This window comes from Rhipicephalus sanguineus, chromosome 1 (genome assembly GCF_013339695.2).
Source record: "Rhipicephalus sanguineus isolate Rsan-2018 chromosome 1, BIME_Rsan_1.4, whole genome shotgun sequence".
Taxonomy (NCBI): Eukaryota; Metazoa; Arthropoda; class Arachnida; order Ixodida; family Ixodidae; genus Rhipicephalus; species Rhipicephalus sanguineus.
The window spans coordinates 284,307,983-284,335,711 of record NC_051176.1 but is presented as its reverse complement, the minus strand read 5'-3'; the positions used below and the strand labels follow the sequence as shown (position 1 = coordinate 284,335,711).

The following is a 27,729-nucleotide window of genomic DNA, read 5'->3' as shown; positions in this document are numbered from 1 at the left end:
ATCATCTAATTAAGAAAAATAAAAGTTTGATGTTTGTAATATACACACCGCACTCTTCATATGATGATTGATGGGGCGTTACACAGGACATTCACGGTTTACCAATGATTCTCTCCGGAGCTTCGCCCCACTCATCATCATTCACCACGTGGATATGCTGTGATTTTTTTTGGGAATACGGATTTTTTGAGCCGTACTTACAAAGCAGTTGCTGTGCTAGGGCAGTTAGTAAGAGAAGGCGCAAAACAACCGTGATGTTGAAGGCTGCCGGTCAGTGGTAAGGAGTTCTCAAGTACGAAAACCGTTCTGATTTCAGTAGCAATTCAAGAGTTCGTTTTTTTTTTCTGCGCGGTGAATACTAAAGAAGCGCCAACTTAAAAACGACGATAAAAGCGAGTAGGGCGCTCACCTTGAGGTCGGCGTTCCTGCGCAGCTCGTCGGCCCACTCCTTGTAGGCGTCGCCCATGCACGCGAGACGGTTGACAAAGTCTCGGAACTCGCGGATGCGCAGGTCACCGGGGCAAATGCAGGTCCACTCGTAGAGCAGCTTCAGGATGGTCAGGTGAACGCCGGGCAGTTCGCACAGAGGCCCGTGCGCTGGAGCAACCGCCTCGCAAGCTGCGATAAAACCGACCGCCATCACTCGGTGAAGCTGCACTTGGAAAGATTTTCACGCTCGCTTGACGCAGCAACACTAGCGACAGATGGCTTCACATTCCTGAACTTTCCTAATGGGAAACTTTCCTGGACGTCGCCATATACTCTCCGTATGGTTGCGAGCCGTTGTGAGCATTTGATCAGGATAACAGCTGCAGGCATGCGTGCTTTACCCGCATGCAACCGTTCAGAGAGGACGCCCGCGTAGCGTGTTAGATGACAAGCGGACGCAGCCTACTGCTGGCGATGGTTCTGGAACAATTTGGAACAAGCTTCTGGAACAATATTGTTCATGAGGCAAATCCACCAATGATACCGCATAGCTTCCCAATGTGCAAAATTCATACGATTAGTCAGGATTACGCTTCTTCGTGCGTCTAACGTTCTAGGGTAGGAGATTGGGTGTGTTGGTACAGCATACTCGATAGTGGAATGCGCAACACAGACTAGACAAAAAACACATCGCGGAGAGAGAGTGAGTGAGTGAGTGAGTGTGTGCGTGCCTTCGTGTGTGTGTGTGTGTGTGTTTTCACAAATGAAAATACGGATTCCATGTGGTTAAAGCAGCGCTAACAATACGGACGAAGGAGACACAACGAGCGCTTACTGACAACTGAAAAGTTTATTAGATGAAACATAAGAAGAAGTGAACTCAAACGAACTTCGCAGTCACCGCCACGCAGGAAACTTGCCAACTTGCAAAAAGGCAAGAAAAGCAAAAAAGTTCACCAAACAAATTTAACGTCTTAACATCAGAAAGGTAGCACGTAGGCTTAGTAACATATCTTCAAAGACCTTCAAAATCCCAAACAACCAAAAAGGTATCTATCTAACGCGCCTCCAAGAAAACTGAGTTCGCTTTGCGATAACGCCACTGAAGGGGAGCTGACACACATTTCACCAGCATTCTTAATGAAGAGGGCTTCCATAATTTTGCGCGCCGTGTTTTTATGTTTCATCTAATAAACCTTTCAATTGTCAGGAAGCGCTCGCGATGTCTCCTTCTTCGTCCGAGTTCTTCGCGCTACTTTCACCACGATGGAACCCTACCAACTAGCCCAGTTGTCGACCTTGCTACAGGAAATACGGATGTGACGCACAGCGCTACGCTCACCCATTTAAAAAGCGCGTCAGAGACACGCCCCGGGAGACGCCAACGGCGTCGACAAGTCTCGATGCCACTGGTTGGAGGCAATGTGCGGCGGATGCACGCAGACTAAATAACCGACTGTCGCTGCTCTGTCCCTCTGCATCAGAGACGGCAGCTGCGATGGGCGACAGGGCGCCTGGGGCGATAAGGGACACCTTCATCGGGCCTCTTGGTGACGATGTTTCGAGCAGCCTAGAGTAATGCCCTTGTTATGCGAGGAAGTGAGCAGAGCAAATCGATACGTACAAGTAAGGGTTGTGAGCGAGAGGTAAGGAACCAGCAGCTATCGAACCAGCAGCACCTCCAGCAAAAGGCACATCCCTTTCTCTCTCAGGAAGAACGTTGGCTGTGCCCACACAATGCACCCAGTTGAATCGATATGCGAGCGTGGATGCAGCAAAACGGCAAGGATCGGAGCAAGACACAATTTTAATTATGTATGTCAGCTATTTTCCAAAGTGTTCAAATGAATATTGAATTACATTATCAATTCGACCTTGAAGTATTGAAAAGTACGTAGTTCGTGTGCTATCACAGGTTGTGTGCCCAGAAGACAGTGCCCAGGGCGAGCGCTAATTTAGCGTTCGCCCTGCACACTTTCATTTTTCTCAAGCTTTCTCTATTTTGCCAACTTAGGGTTAAAAATATCGTACGTGTATCGAATATTAACGCGATAGCGTTAAAGAACCCGTTTTGCAAAAAATGCGGTGTCGGGGTTGGCGGCGTTGTCCATAAACGAAAATTCCCCATGGATGCAAATAATAAAAATCAGGGTTCTAGCCGGAACCGAACACAGGAATTTTGCGTGTCAGTCAAGTAATCTACCACATGGCCACGCCAGTGCTTGAATCTGCTTCGGAAAAAGACCGAATCAGTTTCAATATTCGGTAATACAGTTGTCATGTCGAGCAAGGAGTCACGTTAATAGATGCAATATTGCGTGGCGGAAGCGTAGGATCGCAGCAGGCGTCACACCACGTGACTTGCGTAACGAGTGGGTTGTTTAAAATTCGCCACCTATTAAAAAAGAGCTCGGCCATAAGTCATAGTCATCATCATCATCAGCAGCGGCGGCGGCGGCGGCAAAGCGTGCTGCTACAAAGGTGCGCGCATTGTCTTACAGACACGTAGTTGGTACTTCGCAACTTTTCAAAAATGCCACGCGCACGGACTTTCCTACCCTCACGCCACGGCGCTCTTGATACTCATGTGATGGAATCGGTGCCGTCTACAAGTGTCAGGCGAGCTACGCGATCTTCTTCATCGGCGAGTGGAGGACGCCTTTAGAAAGTGAAAAGCGAAAGTGGCACGGTTCCACTCTTAAACGCAAAGCTTAAGCGTCTTCCAAGTTTTTTTTTTGTTAGGTTTTGCGACGTGGACGGCCGCGGTTGTCCTTACCCGTGAGGAGAGACTGTTGGACGGGCTGCGGGACAGGGGTGGCCATCTGCGGCATGGCGGGCCCAGCGGCGGTCGCAGATGCTGCAGCGGGCTTGCTCACCGAGGAACCCGTGTAGGCCCCCTCCGTGGTGGCACTGCGGATGAGTGGGCCATGTCCGTGCGGCAGTTGTAGCGATGCCGCTTCGAAAGTGACGCGAGGCACCGAGCAGGAGCGCGGTCGTGCGTAGCCCACCCCGTCGAGACCGCCTGCACCTCCGTCCGTAAAGGTGTCACTCGAGCCAGCCTGAAAAAAAAAAAAAAGAAACAAGTGTCGACAGGAAGTTGGGCTCCCACTGGACGCCCGCTCAAGGCACTACCAATAGCACGAGATTACATTACTCGCATAAATTACATTATTCTGGCACACGCTTGCTGTCCCACACTGCGTACGCGCGCAGATTCTTCGATGTGGTCTGGAATCTGGCTTTGTCGCCAGCCACCAGCTTTTGAAGCAAATCGTTCCATGAGCTTTGCGTATGGGCATCTATTTCTGCGCACTTGTAACACCGGTATAAGCACTGCACAACACTGAATTATTCCGGCAAAACTGCGCTTCTGAAACAAGTATACCACAGAAAGAAGGGCAGTGCGACATTTCATTTCTTATTTTCTTGACAGCCGCGTCGCAGTACGAAGAGCCAAGAATTCTAAGGTTCCTTCAATAGATTTCCACTGAGAAAAATAACGTTTACGTATTTTGGGAGACGGCACCGAGGGGCAAAGTAAGCTCACCAGCGTCTCGAAGTTTGGTAAGTTCTGCAGCTCCTTCTGAAAAGCCGCAATGTCGGCCTCGCTGGTCGTCCGGGAGGGCTGGTCTTGGTTGACGGCCGGCGTCTTGCTTGCGCGCTTCTTGAGACTCGAAAACTTGAAGGTTCGCCGCCCAGCCGGAGATGACGCTGGCGATGGTTCGGGTCCACCGTCGGGAGCCACCACAGTTACCTGTAAGTGAGCAATGCTGTCTGTCCCTGTGCTTTCTTTATTGTGCGTCAGTCCGCGCTTTATAGAATAATGCTGAAACCAGCGCCCAAAAGACGAGACAGCACTTCCTCTGGCCACGTCTTTTTCCCTGTTCGTTTCTGTGTACTGAAGCTTCATTACAGCGCCTATTTTGATCACATTTCTCACTCGTAACTTTGCCCACCTCGCCGTATGCTAAAAAAAGAAAAACGAACTGTTGGCACGTGGAATGCTAATAAGAGCGTTTAATTATTCTTTTCTTCTATAATCACTGCTAAAAGCCATAATGATGTATATATACAAATCTTTCACAGAAGTAAGATTTTCTGCCAAGCATTTCTCTCAGCTGCAACAAACACATTTTTCGAGCTGGATACGCCGAATAGATGCTCACATACAATGTTCCATGTATACATGCGACTTTTAAATGGATTGCTGTATGCACAATATTAAAGAAAGTGGCAGATCTATCCATTAGGATTGCCGAACAATTATGTAGCGTAGTAATACGATGACGCGATACCTGTTTCTGATACTAGTTTCTTCCAAGATTATTAAAGAAATCTGATTTATTTATCGTACGACATGCTGAAGGACCCTCTGAGCTAAAGGCCCCGAGAGAAGCTTGGCAGTGCTTATGAGTCAATGTTAAGATTGACTGGACTTTAGGCTTACGATACTTTCTCGCGTAGGAGCAGGGCATCACGGTGTACAATGTGGTTCTTCACTTCTTCCAAGTTCTCGCGTCGTACAGTCACATGCATTCAATGTAACAGCATCGCTTCTTTCTGTTGCAATTGATGATTAGCACACCGGGCCGACTTCGGCATCTTTGTTAAATGTTGAAACACTGTGTCATAGCTGACTGTAGTGTACTGTTCTGCAAGTCCTCAACATGTGCACTGCCATTTATTGAGACTATCGCGATCAACTGTTCGTTAATCGTGCAGCAGTCACCTGCTTGCTGTCGGCGTGTCGAATGGACTCTCGGCGCTCCTCGACGGACGAGGCCCGTGTCCAGGAAGGCGGCCCGGGTGGCGCACAGTTGACCGTGAGCGCGATGTGGCGCCGTTCGCGCAGCGACTCCTCGGTGTCGGCTGACGAGCCCGCTCGGCTTCGGTTCTCGGAAGCGATGCTGGCGCGCGACGGCGCTCCGCGGCGCGCCGCCTGCGCGGTGCCCAGCAGCCGGTGCTGGAGCAGTCGCACTACAATCACCGGCGGTAGCACCATTTGTAGTGCTGACAGGTGGAAGTGCACCCCGCTCGCCTCCTGCGAATACGAACCTACGAGCAGAACGAACGTCCTTTAAAAACTACGTGAGTGTCAGTGCTAGACGCGTTCGCGCTAGCGTAGAAGTCTGTGAGATGTTCAATTCAACCTCAGACCTTGCTGTGAAAGAAACCAATTTGCGTACCAGTCTGTCGCATTCCTCTCTCGTTCACCCTCTCATGCCAGAAGTATCGATTCGTAAGTGATTATACAGCGTAGAAATAGAGGAATAGTCGGTGTGACTCATTGAAAATCTGTTAAAAATTTTAGTTATTCTTGGTGAGCCGTCGTCGTCGTCGTTATCATCATCATCCTGTCTTATGTCCGCTGCAGAACGCAGGCTTCTCCCAACGATAGCCAACCCACCCTGCCCTATTGTCTAGTCAGCCACATGGTAAGCTAATACATATTGGATAAACCTAAACATCTACATCTACATGGCATCCTATTTACGAAATGCCTCAATACTTTAACTGTACGACAGAGTTCGAAAAATACCAACATCAAACATGATCACGAGCTTCTAGAATTTGTGGAAGGGTTCGCTCATCTAAGCACACCCCTGAAAGAGGACCCTTATCCAGAAAAGGAAATTTCCAAAACCTTAAAAAAATATTTGGTAAGAAAACGTTACGAAATCATTATCGCAGCTAGCTGTTATCCTTGAAAAGGAGAGTGCAAAATCGCTGTATTTCACCAGCCTTGACAGACGATAAAAAATCTATCTTGGGAATGAGTGAGTGAAGAAACTTTATTTCCCTTTTTAAGAAAGGGGAGGAGCCGGAGAGGAGAGAGGGAGACTTAAGGACTGCGATTTAAGGACTGCGACGTCAAATGATCTGTCCGTCCGTCCATCCGTTATCTATCTATCTATCTATCTATCTATCTATCTATCTATCTATCTATCTATCTATCTATCTATCTATCTATCTATCTATCTATCTATCTATCTATCTATCTATCTATCTATCTATCTATCTATCTATCTATCTATCTATCTATCTATCTATCTATCTATCTATCTATCTATCTATCTATCTATCTATCTATCTATCTATCTATCTATCTATCTATCTATCTATCTATCTATCTATCTATCTATCTATCTATCTATCTATCTATCTATCTATCTATCTATCTATCTATCTATCTATCTATCTATCTATCTATCTATCTATCTATCTATCTATCTATCTATCTATCTATCTATCTATCTATCTATCTATCTATCTATCTATCTATCTATCTATCTATCTATCTATCTATCTATCTATCTATCTATCTATCTATCTATCTATCTATCTATCTATCTATCTATCTATCTATCTATCTATCTATCTATCGTGGCTTGCTTTCTGACCTCTTCCTGCACATAAGTGAGCAACTTAAAGCGTGCTTTACCGCAAGATACGTCGCTATGCAAAAAAGACATCTTTACAGGAACCTTTTGGTCGTTGCACTACCATCCTGAAACTGTGTTCACTTTCTTCTTATTTTCAACTTAATACTCTTTTTCTTTATTACTCCTCAAATCTGGTTAACTACCCTACGTCTCCTCGCGTTGCTCTCACCCTCTCATTCTTGCAGTTCAACTGAGTAAGAGATTCATCAGGCGAAGTTATAGACAAATATAAAACAAAGGCCGATTTAGAAGAAAAGAAAGTATATGTTATGTGTAACCGCGCCGAGTGCATCTGTCACGAAGAGCAAAAGGACGTGCTCAAGCAGACACTACCACGGATAGCAACGAAGGAGCCATATTGTCTGAAAGTTACTGCAGACGCAGACCTTGTAATTTCACTAATGTTAGCCATCTCTTAAATTGTCTGCATTCTTCTGTTCATATCTTTATCTTTCTGTCCTATCATCTATCAATTGCGTGTTAGAAATTGATGTGGCTTCACTTCTGCATATTATATCACGATGAATAGGTAAATCATGATAACCAGAATAATAAGAATAACGTCAATTAGCCGAATCTGTCTGTAATAAAATAGCTGCCTGTAGAAATAATATGAGATTTCGAGCGGGAACAGCAAGCAAAGCACTTCGTTCGTATGGGGCCCCAATTATCTGAAAAGTGTTTGTTTTCCAACCATCTTGTTGTTTCTGAAGATAAAAATTTTACCATTTCCTTATTGCATTGTACTTTGGTTCATGATTGTGCGGGGAATTGTGGTGTGCGGTATTATATTTTCCCTACGTGTTGTGGGATTTTTTTTGCGAGATTTAAACCAGCTCCGAGTATGAACGTGCAATTACGTGTTCTGACTGACGCGCAAGGCGCCTTCTGCGTCTCTTTCATGTGGGTCGTCGTCAAAACATGCTAAACCAAGACTATCAGTTTTCCACCCTAACGCGGCAATTACAGTGCTGACCACCATTTCTCACGAATGGGTATAAGGCGCCACCTGAGATTGTCTGAGTGTTTTTTGTCTCGGCTATATCTTCTCACTTAAGCGGGGAACGGAAAAAAAAAAGCATTTGTGGCGTCCGCTCTTTTCCACTCTTATGTAGCCATTATTAGAAATATTGCTGGACCAATCATCACGGGTGGATTTGATCGTTGCCTCTAAGTCCCAGTTTCACGGACACGTTTACTAAGTCTCGAATCGCGCTTATACAAATGGGGTGGCCTGGTGCTGGTATCAGAGTTGTTCGTTTTCTTCATGGAATGACGCGTCACTGGTGGTTGTAGTGTTAAATTTTCCGGACAATAATCAAACGGAAAACATTCCTTATAATGCCTCTAAACATGATATCTCTGATTTTGGAGCAGGCATTGCTAAGGGGGAAGTAAGCAACTGGTCACGGAGAACACTGTAGCTAACCCGCTCAGTGTGGACGCCCACAAACTCCCTTCAAGAACAGCGGCGAGGCTTTGGTTCTGTGTCATGCGAACTCGCTCTCTTAAACTTGGCAAATTTAAGAGAGCGATTTAAATTCTAAAATGTTGCAGTAAATGTTTCTTGTGTGCTACTTGGTTCATACTATAAACTAGTAACGTGCTGCGAAAACTACAAAAAAGAAAGAGAGAGAGAGAGAGGGAAAGAAAAAAGGAGGACAGACAGGCGTTCTGTTCTGTTATTCTCGGTATTTCTTTTGTAGTTTGCGAAATATGAGCCCTGCCCTATCTTTCTTTTTCTTTCCTTCGTAGTTTTTGTGCAGAACGCTAATAGTTACTGACGTTTAGTGACTGTAGGAAGCAAACATTCCCTTTAGCGCCTCGACTACCTGTTTTAAAGAATTTACAAAAAATCGGCTTGCAATAAATCGAAGCTCGACGTTTACTGAATTTGCAACATAAACTCGTAAACTCGACCCGTTAGTGCATGGAAGGCTGAGAAATTTTATATAAATGCCTCTATTTCACCGTCGACAAACAAATAGTATATATGACCGTACAATTTACGTGAATTTATGAAGAACTTCAGACACTCTTTCCAAAAGTACTATTCGCTTATTAGCGGCGTAATTTAGTTTTGTCGACTTTAAATGTATCACTTGTATTTTAAAGACTTACGATTTTGTTGTTTTTAGTGTTAAGTTGCAGAATAGCAAAGCATTATACTTCGTTTTTAATTTTTTTTTTCAATTTTAAAACAGTATTCATAAAAAGTGGAGTCGTAAGTAAAAACTGGCTTCTTACAGTCTCTATATTTTAACGTCATCATATTTTAACGTGCCAAACGTCTACAAATTAGGGGCCGCAGCGTTGAGCAAAGCGATTTCTGTAGTTCCATGTATTTATATGAAAGTCTCCGACCTTAATCTCGCGCTTAGAATCGCCCCAATCGTTGCTCTCTCTCTCCGATGGCCCTCGTGCTGGTGGCCATTTCGACTTGCGCTTCATTACAGCGGCATTTCTCCCACGCTCTCGTCTTGGGCTGGATGGATGGATGGATGCTATGAGCGTCCCCTTTATAACGGGGCGGTGACATGTCTGCCACCAGACTCGAAGGATAAAAAAGAAAAAAAGAAAAAAAAACTTCCTTGTTTCATGTTGTCCTAATGCCTTATATACATTGATTAAATCTATGTTATTATAACAAAAAATATAAATTCACAGTCCATCTCTCTGCCTCTTAAGGCAGAATAACCTTTTTTCCCCCAATTATTTATTTTTGTACTTTATCTCTACTTTTCTGCCACCAATACTCTAACCGTCTCTTACTTATTTCTATCGCGGGCGTGTTCAGCTTTCCATTGTTGTCCCTAAAACCCAAGGCTTCATGTAGACTCGTGCCCACACGTATAGCTGGGTGAATATCGCCACATTCAATCAGTACATGTTCCATCGTTTCCTTAGTTCCCCCGCAGCATGTACATTGTTCTTCTTCGTTACTGAATCTCGCTTTATAACTACGCGTTCTCAGGCAGCCCGACCTTGCTTCAAACAGTAAAGCGCTTCCCCTTGAATTATCATAAACCTTTCCCTCCTTATTTCGTTTTTTTCCTTTTCGGTAGTTACTCAGAGCCGGCTTCTTTTCCATCGCTGTCATCCAATAAGTCTTTTCCGCCTCTCTGACCTTCCGCTTAATGCTCCTTGTTGCCATATCGCCCGCACTGCCAGCCGTATATTTACTGGTGAGCCTCCTAGTTCTTTTTCTCCACTGCGTGTCAACGCTTTTTCTATACAAATACCTGAAAACCTTCTCTGCCCATCTACTCTTCTTCATTTTCCTCAGCCTCTCTTCGAATCTCATTTTGCTCTGCGCTTCCCTCACTTCAAAGCCTGTCCATCCCATATCACCCTTCACCGCCTCATTTGTCGTCTTCCCGTGAGCGCCCAAGGCGAGGCGGCCCACCGTCCTTTGATTTACATCCATTCCTGATTGCACCTCTGACTTCATGCACACCACTGAGTTCCCAAATGTAAGCCCCGGAACCATCACACCCTTCCACAGCCCTCGAAGCACCTCGTACCTATTGTATCCCCATAAAGCTCTGTGCTTCATAATTGCAGCATTCCTCTTTCCCTTCGCTACCGATGCTTTCTCTTGTACCTCCATATATCTATCTCCCTCATTTACCCATACTCCGAGGTACTTGTACTCGCTTACCCTCGGTATTTTTTGGCCCTGTATTAAGACCGTATGGTCTCCGTGATCATTGAATATCATCAATCCACATTTTGTTGCACTAAATCCTAGTCCTAGAGCCTCACACTCCCTTCCGCATATATCTGCCAGTCGCTGTATATCATCTTGACTGTCCGCAAATAAGACAATATCATCAGCATAAAATAGACCTGGAAGCTTCTGCTCAACCATCGCTCCGACCTGTTTGTGTGACAAATTAAATCCAATGTTGCTACCTTCTAGCGCTTTTTCCATCCTCGCCATGTACAGCATGAATAACAGCGGGGACAAAGGGCATCCCTGTCTCAGCCCCTTGCTAATTTCAACGCTGTCCTTGCTACTTATTCCTTCCCATTCTATACAAACTGTATTTTCTCGGTATATTTCTCTCAAAAGCTGTACACAGTCGTCACCTATGCCCACTTCCTTCAATATATCCCACAAAATTTCCTGATTAACGTTGTCATACGCCCCGGTGATATCTAGATAAGCTACGTATAAGGGCCTGTTTTCAGTGCAAGGCTTGAGCGCCATCTGTCAAGAAGCGGCCAAACTAAGGAAGCCGTGAGCGCGAAGCACACATCGATTCTGTCTATCTCTTTCTTTCTTTTCTCCCCCCCCCCCCCCCCCCCACCCTCTCCAACTCGCAGCACCTGCACCGCTTGTTTCGAGCGCGGAACCGGCAGAATGCACGGTGCCGAGCCTGTAGTGTTCTTCTTGGCTCACAGAGGGCACCCGCTGCGTCCAGGGCGCTCTGCGCTCTTTTGAGGCCGTAACTGGCCGCTTTATTGTCCTTCGGATGGGGGGAAATGCTTCAAGACACTTTCGTTCGTCGTCGTACTATCGTCGTATCCCGAAGACTGCTGCTTTTTTTTTCTTTTTTTGTGAGTGTTTTTTTGCTTTTATCGCCTTGTTGCGCATAAGAGGCGGTCATGCGAGACTGCGCGCGTTGAAGGTGAGCGATGACCCATAAAAACCCTCTAGAGCTGCGCCGAAGCCGGGTGCTTGGGTGCGGGGCCCGTTCCTGTACTGACTATAGCTAGGTGGCCTTAGGCGAGTTTGCCTACGCCCACGGGGCTGCCGACTACAATTTCGTTATTGACTTGTACGTTGTTTCCTTTTGCGTGGGCCTTTTCATATACGTGAAGAACGGGCGAGTGATAAGGCGAAGTTTTGTCAAAGACAAACGCGCTACATCAAAATGAATCGCAGATGACATAAATGTATTTTGTTTTTGGAAGCTGGATTTCGCCGACATCCACAAGCCAATATTTTTTATGTGCGCGCGTGTGCGCGTGTATGATTTGTCAGTCCTTGCTCTGGATAGGTATTGATGTAGGCTTTTTTTTGTTGGAAACTGGCTTTTAGAACTCCATCATTTTATATCCCTGCTTGTTGCCAACCAACTGTTGTGAAGCTGCGCGATTGTGCTGCAATTTTAACACATGCGGTTTACTTTATACAGTAGCGTGATACCAACAAACTCGTTTTTTAGTTTTGCTGACGGATACAAAAAGATTGCAGTCACAGACTAAAGCGTTCATTGCTCCGGCAGCCTTTGATCAGTATCGTCAGGCACCACAGGCAATGATGAATGAAGTGTCGTTTCGCTCATATAGGCAAACCCGACCATACCGAACTCGGCTAAATCGAATTATCCTTTACATCGAACTATATTCTAACACTACAATGTTTTAACGTCCATGCAAAGGAAAATTTACGGCTACACCGAACAAAAATCGCCGGAACACTTGATATATTGAACATCAGGCAGTGCGAAACGCCCCAAGGAGTTGCTTTCCATCACAAGACCTCGGCTTTTTCTCACGGAAGGGGACTTTGCCGCACATATTTGGGGGAGTGAGCGGTGCGATTAGGAGGGCCGTATCAATACTAGATTTTCTCGCCTACAATACGCCCCTACATATATCCCCACGCCACATAGTAACCGCACAAAAAAAAAAAGAAATAAAAAAAATCGTCGTGTGTTTCCCTAAGCCGCATTCCTTGCATTATCGTGAAGAAGTTTCGTGAAGCCAACTGACGCACCAAAATTCGCATTGAAAATACGGAAAATTCTTTAAAAGTGTTTTATCGAATTGTACGATATATCGGACGAATTCCCGTTTTTTAGCGATTTCGATATTTACGGGTTTGACTGATATTAAGTGGCAGAATGTTTGTTGGATATCGCCACAACTAAATAAAACACTGCGCTGCTGATATTTTAAAAGACAGCCCAAAGAGTAGTTATGCTTGAATTTGAGTGGTCAGCGAAATTACCGCGAGAAAAAAAAAATGATAGGACATTGGTCTCGTCAGCCGTAATCATTTTTGGCTACAAGGTACTCTTAAAGGCGGAGCCAGCACAAATCAATTTCTTTGGTCGTAAAATTTAATCACGTTGTCATGCGGTTCGCGTTACGTCAGCGAAACGAGTCGTTCTATAAAACTGAAGCATACAAGAACATTCTGATTAAAGGTATACATTTGATAGCCACATTCGACAACGCGTTCCTCAGTAAGTGGTTGTAAGCCTGCGTGTAATTCCCCTCGCATGCTTCGGTGGAACGAAGACAAAAAAAAAAAAAAAGGACAGCTTCATGTTAGAGTCTTACCAGATAAAAGTGAAGACAAGTGTACGGGCGAGGCTTCGCTAGCGCTACAGTACGAAAAAATAATTTTCTTCCATGCTTGTAACGATGTAGTAAGCAATCATTTGTCGCTGGCGGACATTCAACATAATTTGCGTTTTTAGGGAGTCCGTACTTTTTGTTGGTTTTGTTAAGGCATGAGGTTCGCCGTCAATTTGTGGTTTAGTAAAAATAAACTCTTAGTCCTACACTGTAAGAAAAAAAAAGAAAGAAAGAGTCCTTTGACTCTTTTTTTGTGAGTCCTGACTGCCACGTATATGACTCTCTTTAAAGAGACACGTGAACTCTGTTTTAGGGTCCCATGACTCTCGTACGAGAGTATATCATCATCAGCCTGTCTACGCCCACTGCAGGGCAAAGGCCTCTCCCATGTTCCGCCAATCAACCCGGTCCTGTGCTTTCTGTTGCCACGTTATACCTACAAACTTCTTAATCTCATCTACCCACCTAATTTTCTGCCTTCCCCTCACGCGTTTGCCCTCTCTTGGAATCCAATCAGTTACCCTTAATGACCACCGGTTATCCTGCCGACGTACTACGTGGCCGGCCCATATCCATTTCTTCTTCTTGATTTCAACTATGATGTCCTTAACCCCCGTTTGTTCCCTGACCCACTCTGCTCTCTTCCTGTCTCTTAAGGTTATAACCTTAAATGATAGGTGTATACACCTATCATTTTCCTTTCCATCGCTCGCTGCGTCGTCCTCAATTTAAGTTGAACACTCTTTGTAAGTCTCCAGGTTTCTGCTCCGTAGGTAAGTACCGGTAAGATGCAGCTGTTATATACCTTCCTCTTGAGAGATAGTGGTAGACTACCATTCATGATTTGATAATGCTTGCCGAATGAGCCCCATCCCATCCTTATTCTTCTAGTTATTTCACTCTCATGGTTCGGCTCCGCAGTTACTACCTGTCCTAAGTAGACGTACTCCTTTACAACTTCCAGCGTCTCGCCACCTATCGCAAAGCGCTGTTCTCTGCCAAGATTGTTCCACATTACTTTAGTTTTATGCATATTAATTTTCAGACCTACCCTTCTACTTTCCGTATCCAGTTCAGTAATCATGAGCTGTAATTCGTCTCCCGCGTTACTCATCAATGCAATGTCATCAGCGAATCGCAGGTTACTGAGATACTCTCCATTAACTCTTATCCCTAATTCTTCCCAATCTAGGGCCCTTAAAACCTCCTATAAACACGCGGTGAATAGCATTGGAGAGATCGTGTCTCCCTGTCGTACGCCCTTCTTTATTGGGATTCTGTCGCTTTCTTTATGAAGGACTATAGCGGCTGTGGATGCGCTGTATATTTCTTCCATTATGTTTATATAGGCTTCGTCGATGCCCTGATTCCGCAGTGCTTGCATGACTGCTGATGTCTCCACCGAATCCAACGAGAGTATACAATGATCCCCAAAGAGAGTTCACGTGTCTCTTTAAAGAGGGTCGCATACGTGGGGCAAATCAGGACACACAAAAGAGAGTAAAAATACTTTTTCTTTTTTTTTTTCTTAAAGTGTACGTCAGTGCTCGTGTTGCGTCATACTTCCTCAGTCTTTTGTTTCATTCTCAGTAAAGATGGACAGCGCTCCTCCTGTGTCCTTTTTCTGTGTGTTTCCGTCGGTGTCGCACTGGTATTTTAAGTATGTATCAATTCTAACTCGCCCATCTTTCTACCTTACTGAAAAATGTAAAGTTCAAATGCCCAAATCTTCGGTTAGGCCTCTTCGACATGCAACTTTTTTGCAACCTCAAGTACCGCCTTACAGAATGCTCTGGATGCTCATATTGAGTTGCGGTATGAGCGTGGAAAGTACTGGCGTGCTGCCACGGTGTCATTATCAGCTTCAACTGCACTTTGTGAATTGAGTCTCGATTCGTCTACTTTATGTACAATAATGTACAAATGAAACGCGCTCAGGAAATTACAAAGGTTCACGAGCGATGACTCGAAGAGCGCCATCTCGGATCCCTAACTGGTTGCCAAAGACGGCTTAGGCCTCAAATTAAGCGTGTAAACCGAAATCACGGTGAAATTACGCGTATTGGCGGAAACAAGAACGAGAGGATGCGTTGTAGCTGACCGTAACTTGTTCGTAATTCACTTTTTCCCATTTTTCCAAATGTATTTCCTCTCTTTCATATCATCATTCCAACCTGCAGTAGCATGCCAAGCATAGCTTGATTAGGCTCAATCTAGCGTGAAATTAAACTGGGTACTGTCTGTATTAAAGGGATGTGCGCAACAGGGGAGGTTGAGTAAGTAGAGCTGAAAGCTAGGCGATAGGTTCGGTTCATGTTCGATCAAGCTGCGTGGCAGGACGGGGAACAAAGAAAGATGCGAAACAGACGGGCGCAGACTTGCAGCTGGGTGTATTGAAAACACGCAATCAGCCTTTAAATAGTATCCCTGCAGCCAGTGTTAACAATGTAACAAATAAAAAAAAAAAAAACGAACGTGAAAAAAATTCCCTTGACGTCCCCTCATGGGAGGCCTAGGCCCGGCCACTTAAACCTGCTGGTTTCTCCTAATAAAGTTTATTCCTCCTCCTCCTGGAAAAAATGCACGCGAAAATTCGCTTGAGTCAGCTTGTTATGTATATCACGTGGAGCATAGATGCACATTCTTCTTGTCAGTCAGATTAATCGACGAGTGGCTGATGCGCGCCTCTTCCTTTCCCATTATATGGAAAGCCTCTCTCATCTTACGGCCTATGAATCTGCTATCCTTGGAAATAACTGCGGCATCCTTGAAAACCGGCTCGCAACCACACTCTCGGCAGTGCGCTGGCAGATGTAAACTAGGGGCGTTTGAAACAGATCGCTCGTGTTTTCTTTGCTTTCTTTTTTTTAGTGGTTCTTGACTGCCCTTTTGAGTTTTCAAAAGGAGTGTGATGATGAGTTTACAATCGTTCGCGAGTGTTTAAACCCTCTTGACGTGACTTTTGAAGCGCCAGTCGACGATTCACTATATTTTCTTGACGTTCAATTCATGCTAACCGATAATTTAACTTGCTGGTCTTACAGCCCAAGAGCAAACAAACCACTCCAATATCATTCGGCTCATTCCAAGCTGGTGAAGAAAGGCATAACTAACCTGTGTTTCAAAAATGCCATAAAAAATTGTGCCCTCACCTAATGAAGGCAAGTTTCCATCAACAAGTCACACGTCTTAAAGACGCCGGCTGTGCTAAACATGTGTTGGTGTCAGTAGCGGAAAATCTGCTGAAGCAGGAACGCTCGAGTAGATGCCCCCAGACAAACGGGGGAGTGAGCGGCCGTGAACACAAGAGAACTGCTGTAATACCTTATATCCATCAGTTATCTCACAGTTTGAAAGCAATAGGAGGCCGAGAAAATGTAAGGGTTGTCTTTTAAGCTCCAAACAAGCTGAGCACCCTGAGTAGAAACATTAATCTAGTAATGACTACAAGATCGGTCTGTGGTAAAAAACACAAGGATCAGCTCGTCGCATGCGCTGTTGGCGTTGTTTATCGCATTCCCCTCTGCTGCAGAAATTGTTACATAGGTCAGACGGGAAGATGCATAAACGACCGGCTGAGAGAACACAGAAACAAAGTGAAAATTGTGTCAGGTGACGGTTTTTTATCATTTCACTGCAAAACGTGTGCATGCAACCCACTACTAGAAAGCAATGTCATTCCTGCAAGAAGTAAAGTGGAATCTGTAAGGTTGATAATAGAAAGCGATCGCATCCTTTATGCCGGCGACCACTGCATAAGCTAGCCGTCAATGTCATTGTCCGCTAAAGAAATGGAATATTTACGCTTGCCCTAAAAATTATTTTCGGTTGCAATAGATAAGTTGTTGTCTTCAGGTTTGTCGGATAAGATTAAAGGCCCTTTCTATGTGCCATGACTTGCAAAACGAAAGGATGTCATCACTGTGGTGTGATTTTGTCATCACTGTGGTGTGTCATCACTGTGGTGTGCGAATTTATGACCGATCCGGGAAATAAAATGCCGTTGTTGAAAGTTAGCGCTTGTGTTCGTCCTGTACTACTTCGTCTTTGTTCCTTGTTTGTTTCCGCGCTATGCTACAAGCCACTTTACGCTCGTGTTCGTTTATTCTCATATTGATGCATGATGATGATGATGATGATGCAAACTTTACTTGGGTCCAGAGATCCCACTTTTCCCTATGTACTATTTGCCGCACATATAGGGCACATGATGAACCACGCTGACTCTGCAAGGCACATACTTATTCCTATGCTGGATAAAGCACTCACTTTTCGTGACGACCTGGCGCCTTCTTTCTTTTGACTTACTAGGTTACAAACTTCCGACAGCGTAGGTGGCGCGGAAGAAATTACATGTACACCATATTTGTTGCCTATCTTATTCAAACGGAAAGTCCCTGAACATACGGGATAATAGCGAATCCGTCCACATCTTTCACCTCATTGCTATCGCGTACCTTTCTTTTATTACCCGTGCCAGTTTACTGCAAGTTGAGTCTGTCACATGGTCAGGGTACCCAGCATTTTTTTTAGTCTTTCCGCTTGTTTTTAGAAGCTATTCTGCATTTAGTGAATGCCGAATTTTTCTAGCGCTGCTAGGAGCAAAAGCAATTACCATTTTTCTCACCTTCGTGCGGCTGAATGCATAATTAAGCAGTGGTTTCTTAGCCATACGCTGGTGAACCCTACAAAAATGATCGGGCCTAAATTCTAACTCCAGATCTGGAAAGGGTAGTCTGAAGTCACGCCATAGTTCTACTGTAAGCTCAATGCCCATGCCATATGGACGAAACAGTCCGAGAACGAGCTTGGCCGTTACTTAATATTGTGGACACTAGGTAATCATCAATGCAGTGAAATGTTTTCACAGTGTCCTTCACATGGTTCTGAAACACCCTATCACACCACTTAGAAAAATTGTGGGCAGCTAGCTTGCACTAGTTGTGCAAGGCTGGACTAAGAGCGGAGCTTGTTGCAGAACTAGATTACTAGCAAGGTCTTAATTAGCATGATGTTGATTAGCAATTCCTTAATTAGCGTGGTCTTAGCAAGGTGATCTCTCTGTTTTTTTCTCTCTCGTTTATCTCTTCTGAGCTTTTATTTTGTTTTGTTCAGAAGGCACACACACTAGAAACGCCTACATTGCACATCCGTCGTATCAACATCAATGGATGTGCTAGCCACTGGCCTTATTATTCAGCAAATTACCAAGCGATACAGAAAAATGTACTACAACTATCCTTATTTCTCGAATGTACGTCGCCAAGAACAAACTGTCTGTACTTATAGTCAGTCCTAAGATGAAGAAGCTGATGAAGAGAGCGCGTGCCTACCGAGCTATTACGTTGCCCGAAACAGCTTAGTTTTCTGGTCACGCGAAACGGTGGAACGATAAGCTTAAACAGCTCCACTGCTACAAATGTCACTAACAATGACACAGTGAATGTCACAGTGTTGTGCCACTAAAGGACAATTACGTGTCTTCAATAAACTCAGTTGTAAGTCTGCGCGTGTCTGTCTCATTTCTTTCTTTGTGTCCCATCCTGCCGCACAGTCGGATCGAAGGGGAGATAGATGGTCCTCTAACATGCTCCTCGAAAATAGCTCTCACAAAGAAAAAAAAAAAAGAAGTGGCACGTGCTGCCTTTTCTGGATCTTTTTCCGTCTGCTATTGTTTTGCTGCCCTCTATTTTTTTTTACAAGTTCTTTATTATTTCCGGTGCACAAGCGAAAAAAAAATTATTAAAATTACAAAAGCGCGAGCGTTTGATGGCAAACGGTATTCCTATTTTGTTTAGTCCTATTTTGTTTCTCGGAGCACTTGCACTGGCGACGTTGCGCGCTCCGCAGTAGATGAAGTAGCGAAACTATACGCGCCACGTTCAGTGACGTTTCACGACTGCTGTAGCCACGCGCGCGTCTCCACATCGGTCGGGGAGGTACCAGCGAGTGCCTGTTAGGCAGGCCCACGCGTGCGTGTTGCTGTTTACTCTCTCCCGAAACGCGGCTTCAGCGAATAGAAGGGCGCACTGCGTTCTGTTGAAAATTTTCACCGTCACCAATTTTCACCAACCACGATCGCTATGCCGAGCGTTCTACGCACCGCGCTTGTTTGCTTGCAATATCCAAACCTGGCTAGTGGCCCTTAAGAACTCTCGTAATTCGCGCGTGACGTCAAGAGAACCGAGCGATAAGCCTAAGCAATATGGCGGCCCGGGACACGGAATCACACTTTTTCCTTCCGACCTCAGCCTATATTCGTCTGAACAGAATCTCCGTGCTAACGGAAGTCTCACAACCGACCAATGGATGTACTTCCTTTTCCTTTCTGACTGTTACTTATGATGTTTTAAACAAAGAATGAAGCGGCCTCCAAGTGCTTGTACAACGTAAAAGAACGAAAACGCGACGGTCGAGGACCCAATGAAAAGTAATGGCACGTGTGGTTGCTCTGTTTGGAGGACAGGTCGTTATGGCCAGCGTGAGTGCTAAGGTCTATTGCCTTCGAAGTTACCCCGCTGGTTGTGGGCGTGTGTTGTGTGACTGAGAAGACAGACAGCTCTGTGTTTCGTCTCTTTTTCAGAAGGCATTGAAGGATACGTAACTTTATCGATGGTCGTCAGCCTGGAGATATCGCCGGCACAGTGAATAGTGAAGCAACTTTGTGCGAAGAGACTTCGCGGATTACAATTCTAAGTTCATCATCGTGGGTCTAGAGGTTTCAGAGTTTCAGAGAGAAAATGAGAGTCAGTTTAGAATATTTGTTCGTTGTGATTACTCATGAACGTGTTTACTTATTGTTCGTATAAAAATTGTTAAAATTCTTCATTCTAGGCTTTTTGTATCAGTTTTGGCATGGCAAATCGGCTGGCTATGGGACGTCTTAAGCATCTACCGTCGCCCGGCAGTCACTGACACGACCCACAGGTCAAAAGCATGAAGATACGCAACGAATGCTGGCGGGAAAATTTTTCTGCTTGCTCTGGCGGAAACGTTTCCGCTTTCCAATGCATGTCCGCTATAATTGATAGGGCTGTGTTCCGCATGACATTTACTACGTGGCCGTACAACGCGTGAAAGCGCAATGAAAATCTTTACTACATATTTTCAGTGTGGTGCGCTTGCCAGAGCTCGAGTTTGCGAGCGTCCAATGAATAAAAAAAAAAATGATTTTGGCTGCCGGCGCTCCATTGCGGTTCATTTGAGGAAATGATGCAGAAAGTAAGAAATTTACTGAAGCAGACTGCGAGTTCATTCGTGTACTTACTGACTGGATCGAAAATGAAGTCGAGGAAAGACTTCTGTAGTTGAGGCGCGCTCTTTTTGCCAATTGAGCAGGTCAGGCTCTGAAAAGACAAGTGACACGGAAATATGTATTCCAGTTGAAAAATCTTACACATCTATTAAACATACACAGTTTTTGTTCCTACCTCTGTAAACCCAAACAAGCAACGAACAGATGCATATGAATCGAAATACGTACTTTAAGACAATGTTAAGAGAAACGAACGCGTTTTTTACATAGTGTCGGGAATAAATAAAATAAATTATTTTAATCGATGCAATATTAGCTTCGGCTAGCAACAGAGAGTTTGTGCTTTAAAAGAAACTGTAATTTATTCAGAGTTGCCCATTCCATATATATATATATATATATATATATATATATATATATATATTTTTTTTTTTTTTTTTTTGTAGTGGAGCTGTTAAGGGGGCCATAACACCGTCACCCAATAATTTAAAGTTTTCACCGAAAAATGGAAGTAGAGGGTCTGTTGTGCCTATACATATAGGAAAAATGCACTGTACAGTAGTATTTCAGTGCAAAATAATCATAGAAATCGCCGGCTATAAACTGCGCCCACCGCCGGCGACCGCCATTTCGCCATGGCGTGTGTGACGTCATGTGCTACATGCAGCGGAGCCGTCGTCTTCTATCAAAGTTTCAGCCGCTGCAGATCGTTCACTTTCAATGCCAAGCTGAAAAAAAAAAAGATGAAATAGCTCGATTTCACGCGCAGCTGACCACGGAACAAAATCGTTCGCCTGAGTGCAGACGCTCGCACAGCAAGCAGCATGTTACGTCACGGCTTGCGAGTGCGCCAGTGTTGCCCAACTCTCAGGCGGCTCATATGTTTATAAAAAATATTCAATTATGAAATAATCGCTCGACCAAATGCGCTAATATTTCGCCAGCTTCTTTGTGAACGCACAAGGATTAACACACATAACACAGATTGTGGTCGAAAATTGGGTGTCATGACCCCTTTAGGCTTTTCGTTATGCCGGTTCGCGTCACCAGCACACTATAATCAAGAACCGATATGAGCCACTGAAAGCGGGCAATCCAAGCCGAATTTCCCACGAGGCTAGTGAAGCCGAGCTCAGGAAGATACTAATTACTACTGACAGAGTCGATCCTAGTTAATCACAATGAAGTGTAATTGGCTCTAATTAATACTAAACACAGTTAAGACTAATTACGTTGTGTGTGATCGAACCAAGCATATCCGAGATACTTGTTTTATGTGGATTAATTAAACTAATTAGTCCTAATTAAGCCGAACTGAGATTGAGCCAAGCCGGGACTAGCTAGAAAACCAGCTCCGCTGTGACATCCTTGCGCCTCTAGTGCAAGCAGCCCACATATTTTATGGAGTGCTCGAGGAAACCTCACCAGAAAACCTGAGACTAGCATTACATTTGAGATGGCTGTCTCCAAATGTGCATAAGCTCTTCTAGAAGTCTTAACTTAAGTTCTAGGCCTGTGAGCGTCGTCGGAAAAAGAGACTGGTTGAAATTATGCTTTGTTCAGCCAATGCTTTTTACTAGCTATACATGAGCCGACGACAACCCTCCTGCAAATACATGGTTCACGAAAAAAAAAAAAGGAACATTGCTGTGAGTAGTTCCCTCCTTCCTTCCCACCCCCACCCCTTTCCACCAACCACCTCCTGCTCTACCACCTAACAATATCCGCTCTCTAATTAGGAAAGAAAAATAGGGGGGGGGGGTGAGGAGGTGCGCACTGAGCAGTGAAGGACATCTGAAAGAAAATTCTCTTGACAAATTCATCCTCAAGGGGCGCGTATGGTGTAGACACACAAGCGATGCTCATTGCCGGAAGTGTTTCCTATCCTTATTCTGAGCACGCCCGCGGCACGGCACGCTCGCCCAATGCTGTTCATTACGGTAGCTTCGCTCGCGTGCATGCTTTGTCCCGTACGCACGCGTCAGGTTGTACATTTCTCTGACTTTTGCAAGCGTCTGTTCACCGCTTCTTTATTCTTTCGCCGCAGTACGCACTATGGCGCTGGCAACTAAATGGAAGGAAAGAGTGGGCGGGTGCGACAACAGTAAACAGCGCCAGGGAAGCGAAGGGTGAAACCCAAGCGTCGGGCACCGGGAGACAGGAGCCACTCGCAGCGTGCACGTTCTATACGACCGCGCAAAGATTAACGGCCGCTCTCCCCCGCGGTCAGGAAAATAATAACCACGAGGCACGGAGAGTCGCGCACAAAAGGAGCCAACGCGAACGTGGTGCTATATAGTGGCCGCGTTATTAAGCAGGTCATTAACGCCGCCCATGTGAGCGAATGTCTTTCGCACCACGCCGCCGCGGTGAGCGAAAGGGAGACGGACAAGCCGACGAGGGAGCAGAGTGGAGGAGGGCGCTGCACGGGGTCAAGCCGTAGCGTCAGTGAGCGGCTAGTGCTTTGCGGGACTCGGCAAGGCCTTCGAAAGCCTCGACGACCCTGGCTGCGAGCAGAGGGTGTGAAGAGGCGTCAAAATGAGACCATGCATACCGTTATTCCGCCGTCTATGGGCTTAGGTGCTCAGCCCACCGTAGAATCATCCCGATACAAATCAGGGGCCATCACTGATGGCAGGGGAGGATGTGCTTCTTGCCTGCCTCTTTCACTTTTGATTTTAGCGAGCAGTGCTAGCGGGTTTGAGACTGTGGTGCAAGAGAAAGGCGGCAGCTAGAAAAAAAAAAAAAATGAGTAGCTTCTTTATGAGTTTCACGAAGGTAGGGCAAGTGGTGGGAGAGCCTTATAGACATTGTGGATAGCCTCGCAAGCTTCTCGACACGAGTCAGCGCAAGGCATAAAAGACATGAGTAGGTGGTCGGAAATGTTTAATAAGCATTCGCGAACAGAACTGAATGAAGAATGAAAGCGAAATACGTTTTCGAACATCAGGGTTACAATAACTCCTTTCGTAATTCATTCTTATAGCTTCGCTGTGTTACTATATAAGTTCGTTTGTTTGCCTTGCGACGGCTGCCAACATTAACACTTCCGACAGTTTCGTTACGACGGTATGTGTGTGCACGGGAGGACTGAAGTCGACGCGCTGAATGCGGGGGAAGGCTACTGCCGGAAATACATTTTTGGCCACGTGTGTAGGCTGACGTCTTCCACTACGCAAGAATGCATAATGGTTAACGAAGGAAGCAGCCAAAGATAGCACTGTATATATCTTCAAATTAAACCGAAACCTAAAAACAAACAAACAAACAAACAAACAAACAAACAAACAAACAAACAAACAAACAAACAAACAAACAAACGATTTGCTTAGCTGAACCGTCGGTCTATAGCTCTGTGAAAAGAATAAATTGATTCTATCATTTAAATACATAATATAGCGGAACAAAAACAAGGACAGAGAAAGAAGCACACAGGACGACCGCTAGACTTCAACTGAAAATTTTACTCTGGACACGTGACATGTAAAGTGTAAAACAACATCTAAACTGATGGAAACGTTACCATTCTGCCTTCGCATCAAGCTGCACGTGCCAAGCTACGCGTCGCGCATGCGCCCTTCCAAGAAGCCAATCTCCTTTTTTGTTAGGACAATTGAGGGCACACTTACACACCTATCCGCCTCCCTGTTTATATACATGGCCTCACAGATCTCACGTCGCATCTGGTCATGACCCCTTCCCAACACCCGAGTTGCACCAAATGCTGGGGCGCACCCACAACGCTTACAATGATCGGCCAAGTGGCCCCCCGCGGCAAGCGATGAAACCGCTGTTCGATGCTCTCTTAGCCGGTCATTCAAACAGCGCCCCGTCTGTCCCACGTAACATTTTCCGCACGACAAAGGGATACTGTAGACGACGCCTTCAACACAGGAAACGAAACTGGTAGCGTGTAGCGTGCCGTTTGTTCCGTTTGCGCGTCGCAAGACAGTCGTAAAAAAGGAAGCCACAAATCTGTGCGAACGAGTGAACTTGCTTCAGTTGCGCAAGAACATTGTAGCGGCTAACAGCGATGGCCTGAAGGTATTTTTCTCTGTAAAAACGCATAAGCAGGGGCTTCCTTTGCGAGCTATAGTGTCCGAAAAAGGTTCGTGGCAGGGTGTTATGTCAAGGTTTATTCAGACACACTTAGACCGTTTGGTCGTGGAGGATCCGTTTCGAATCCGCAATTCAAACGAGCTTGTGGAATTTTTAGGGGACACACACAGGACTGCAGCGAATTTTGCTTTTTCAGTTGATGTGGAAGATTTATTTTACAGTATCCCTAAAAAGGAATTTATTGACGCCGTGAGGATGTTGATCGAAGAAGCAGGCGAGATTTCATTTCAGAATGCGAGTGGGGTGTCGTTGAGGAATTTTTTAGACCTTTCAGTGTTTTATCTTGACTCAACTTTTGTGTCGTTTAAGGACAAGTCTTATGTACAGAGAGACGGGGTATGTATTGGCTCCTGCGCGGCCCCCGTGCTTTGCGAGATATTCTTAGCCTTTTGTGATCGACGCATTGCAGCCAGCCTTGACGAACGTGTTGTTAAATGTATGAGATACGTTGATGATTTTTTATTGTTTATGGAACTGGACGACCTCGAGGACCGAGGCAGTGTTGTCGATAGGGTTTTAGATGTTTTTAAAAACTGTTCTAAAGGACTCAACTTCACCTATGAGTTGCCAGTGGATGGTTGCATTCAGTTTTTAGAGGTGCATATGCGATTTACTGATAACCATGTTTGCTGGGCGTATCAACCCCGCTCTAAAAAGCAGCTTTTAAGTTATAGCTCGGCGCATTCAAAGTTGGTCAAACGTGGCATAGCGATGAACTGTCTGCGCGGCGCTCTACAGAAGTCTTGCCGACACAGGGTCGCGGAAAGCGTGCAAGCGCAAGTGTCTCGCTTGGCAGACGCAGGGTTCCCCCGTGAACTGGTGGCCTCTGTTGCAGAAAGCCTTCTCAAAGAAGTAAGGAATGAAGCACGTTCTTCCACGTGCAGCTCGATGCGAAAGCAGAATGGTGACGTTTCCATCAGTTTAGATGTTGTTTTACACTTTACATGTCACGTGTCCAGAGTAAAATTTTCAGTTGAAGTCTAGCGGTCGTCCTGTGTGCTTCTTTCTCTGTCCTTGTTTTTGTTCCGCTATATTATGTATTTAAGTCAAGACCAACTAGCCCAAATTTCAGTTTTAACTGATTCTATCAGACGCAAATGCTACGCACATAAACCTTAGCATGCTGAAGAGCGGAAGTTGGACCGGGAGTTATACCTGAGTGACAAAAAGAAAGCATTGAGGGCAGAACTAAGCCATGAAATCGCACGCTGGAGCGTTACATAGCAAACACCCACCACAGTGGCGCACCGACGGTGGGGAGGGGGATTTGCGAGTTATGACCCCTTACCTCTCCCCAATGAGGACTACTTCAAATCCCCCCACCCTCACTGCCACACTACCCTTTCACCGAGAGTCCAACATATACCTTCAAGGATTCTGTTGTCACTGCAATTCAGGAGGTGCCCCGAGGTCGAAGGTTCCTCATTGAGTATACAAGCAAGTTGTATTCACTCATTCACTTCTAAGCCAAAGGGCGCAAAGCGCAGGCTCGGTGGCTTTGCCTTCGATCTATTAAAGCAGCTTGAGGAGACAAACTATGCATTTTATCCTTTCACGGTTTGGCAGTTTGACCCCTTTTCTTTCCTTGCAGCTCTGATTACTGCAACAGAACGCTCGATCGACGCGCAATTGTCTGTACGCTAGCAAGTATGCGGGAAAAGCGTACTTCTTTTAAACAATTGCTCTCCCCCCTCTACAGAAATATCGGGTGTGCTACCGATCCACCGACAAGAGTCCTGGCGGAACCATGAATGCGAGTCCGAAAGAAAAACGGATATTGCTCTTGCACTCACCTCGGCGTGCTTGAGCATGTCGAGTACGAATGTCTCAACGGACATGCCGACAAGCCGCTGTGCCGAGTCGTACACGGCGCAGGGGGGCATCGACGTGTCGACGATGTAGCCGTCTTCACTGCTGTCAAGCATAGGCGTCGATGGGGCTGCCTGGTCCTCTGCATACGAGGTAGAGAGGACGGGGCGTAACGTGTAAGGTGAAGCGCAGGGGTATTTGCTGTTAGAAAGCTTCGCTGAAACTGTGGTATAGGGTACACATAAGTTTCTAAAAAATAATAATAATATCTGGGGTTTAACGTCTCAAAACCGCGATATGATTATGAGAGACGCCGTAGTGCAGGGCTCCGGAAATTTCGACCACCTGGGGTTCTTCAACGTGCACCTAAATCTAAGTACACGGGCCTCAAACATTTTTGCCTTCATCGAAAATGCAGCCGCCGCGGCCGGGATTCGATCCCGCGACCTTCGGGTCAGCAGTCGAGCACCATAACAACTAGACCACCGTGGCGGGGCAAGTTTCTAAACATGTTCGTGAACGCAGAATTTTAACACGAAAGTGTTTTATGCCAGGGTCCACCAAGTACATCCGTTACGGATATGACATTGGTAAAATGGACGCCAACGGTTGAGAAAAAAAACCAAGAAAAAGAACAGGACATTTAAACAAACTTGACAAGTCTGAACTTGCATATGAACGTGTTTCGATGTTTGAGAACGATGCAGGGAATGCGTGCCGACCTTCCAGGTGCGTTAGGCGGGCGGCCGCATTAAACCTGATTCGAGGGCTAACGTGATCAGAGTTCATGCACGACCTCCGAGATGTGCGCCCAAAAGCGGATTTCTGGATGCTGCGTTCGTTACGTCAAAGTGCATTTCGTCCCTCTCATTTGTGTCGAGAGCTGTGAAATATCCGTGACTTCAAAGAGACGTTTCATGAAAAGAACCAGAAACAGGGGGCGCGCTGCTCGCCGAGCTCCAGCCAGTCAGCGGCGGCCGAAGCAGACAGTCCACAGGGTGCACTACAGCGACCTAGAAGGGAGGTAGTGGGCTCACTGGCGTCGAACGCGTGACGCCGCCGATGTCTCCTCGCGAGAAAGCGTTGGACACAGACGTTACATTTATGTCTACCAAAGCTTCAGGTGCCCTCGATTGTTGTGACACCTGGTGCGCAGCAGTGTAAGCACCATTCATTCCTGCGCGTCGCGCCCCCCCTCTAGCACTGCTGTGCACCACATGTGGCGACCGTCGATTGCGCTTGTAGCTTCTGTGACCATGGCAACATCAGCAGCTTCACTTCCCCCGTTGGCGCCGTCGCGGAGTGAGCCCACTACCCCTCTTCTAGTTCACTGTAGGTGGACACATCGAGAATAGCTCT

The 27,729-nt window shown here is 45.6% G+C and overlaps 2 protein-coding genes across 2 annotated transcripts in view; both read right to left on the bottom strand.

The window, feature by feature from the left end:
- Nucleotides 1-4,180, bottom strand: part of LOC119379154 (1-phosphatidylinositol 4,5-bisphosphate phosphodiesterase epsilon-1) — a 187,872-nt gene extending 183,692 nt beyond the window's left edge. The window contains exons 1-3 of the mRNA XM_037648352.2: nucleotides 3,977-4,180; nucleotides 3,206-3,488; nucleotides 410-618 (exon numbers count right to left, since the gene is read on the bottom strand). Of these exons, the coding sequence (XP_037504280.1) occupies nucleotides 410-618; nucleotides 3,206-3,260 (264 nt within the window). The 5' untranslated portion in view covers nucleotides 3,261-3,488; nucleotides 3,977-4,180. The remainder of the gene's footprint in view (nucleotides 1-409; nucleotides 619-3,205; nucleotides 3,489-3,976) is intronic.
- LOC119383088 (uncharacterized) overlaps nucleotides 3,598-27,729 on the bottom strand; it is an 89,634-nt gene continuing 65,502 nt past the window's right edge. The window contains exons 6-10 of the mRNA XM_049413049.1: nucleotides 26,355-26,512; nucleotides 20,422-20,533; nucleotides 5,159-5,484; nucleotides 3,977-4,183; nucleotides 3,598-3,687 (exon numbers count right to left, since the gene is read on the bottom strand). Of these exons, the coding sequence (XP_049269006.1) occupies nucleotides 3,598-3,687; nucleotides 3,977-4,183; nucleotides 5,159-5,484; nucleotides 20,422-20,533; nucleotides 26,355-26,512 (893 nt within the window). The remainder of the gene's footprint in view (nucleotides 3,688-3,976; nucleotides 4,184-5,158; nucleotides 5,485-20,421; nucleotides 20,534-26,354; nucleotides 26,513-27,729) is intronic.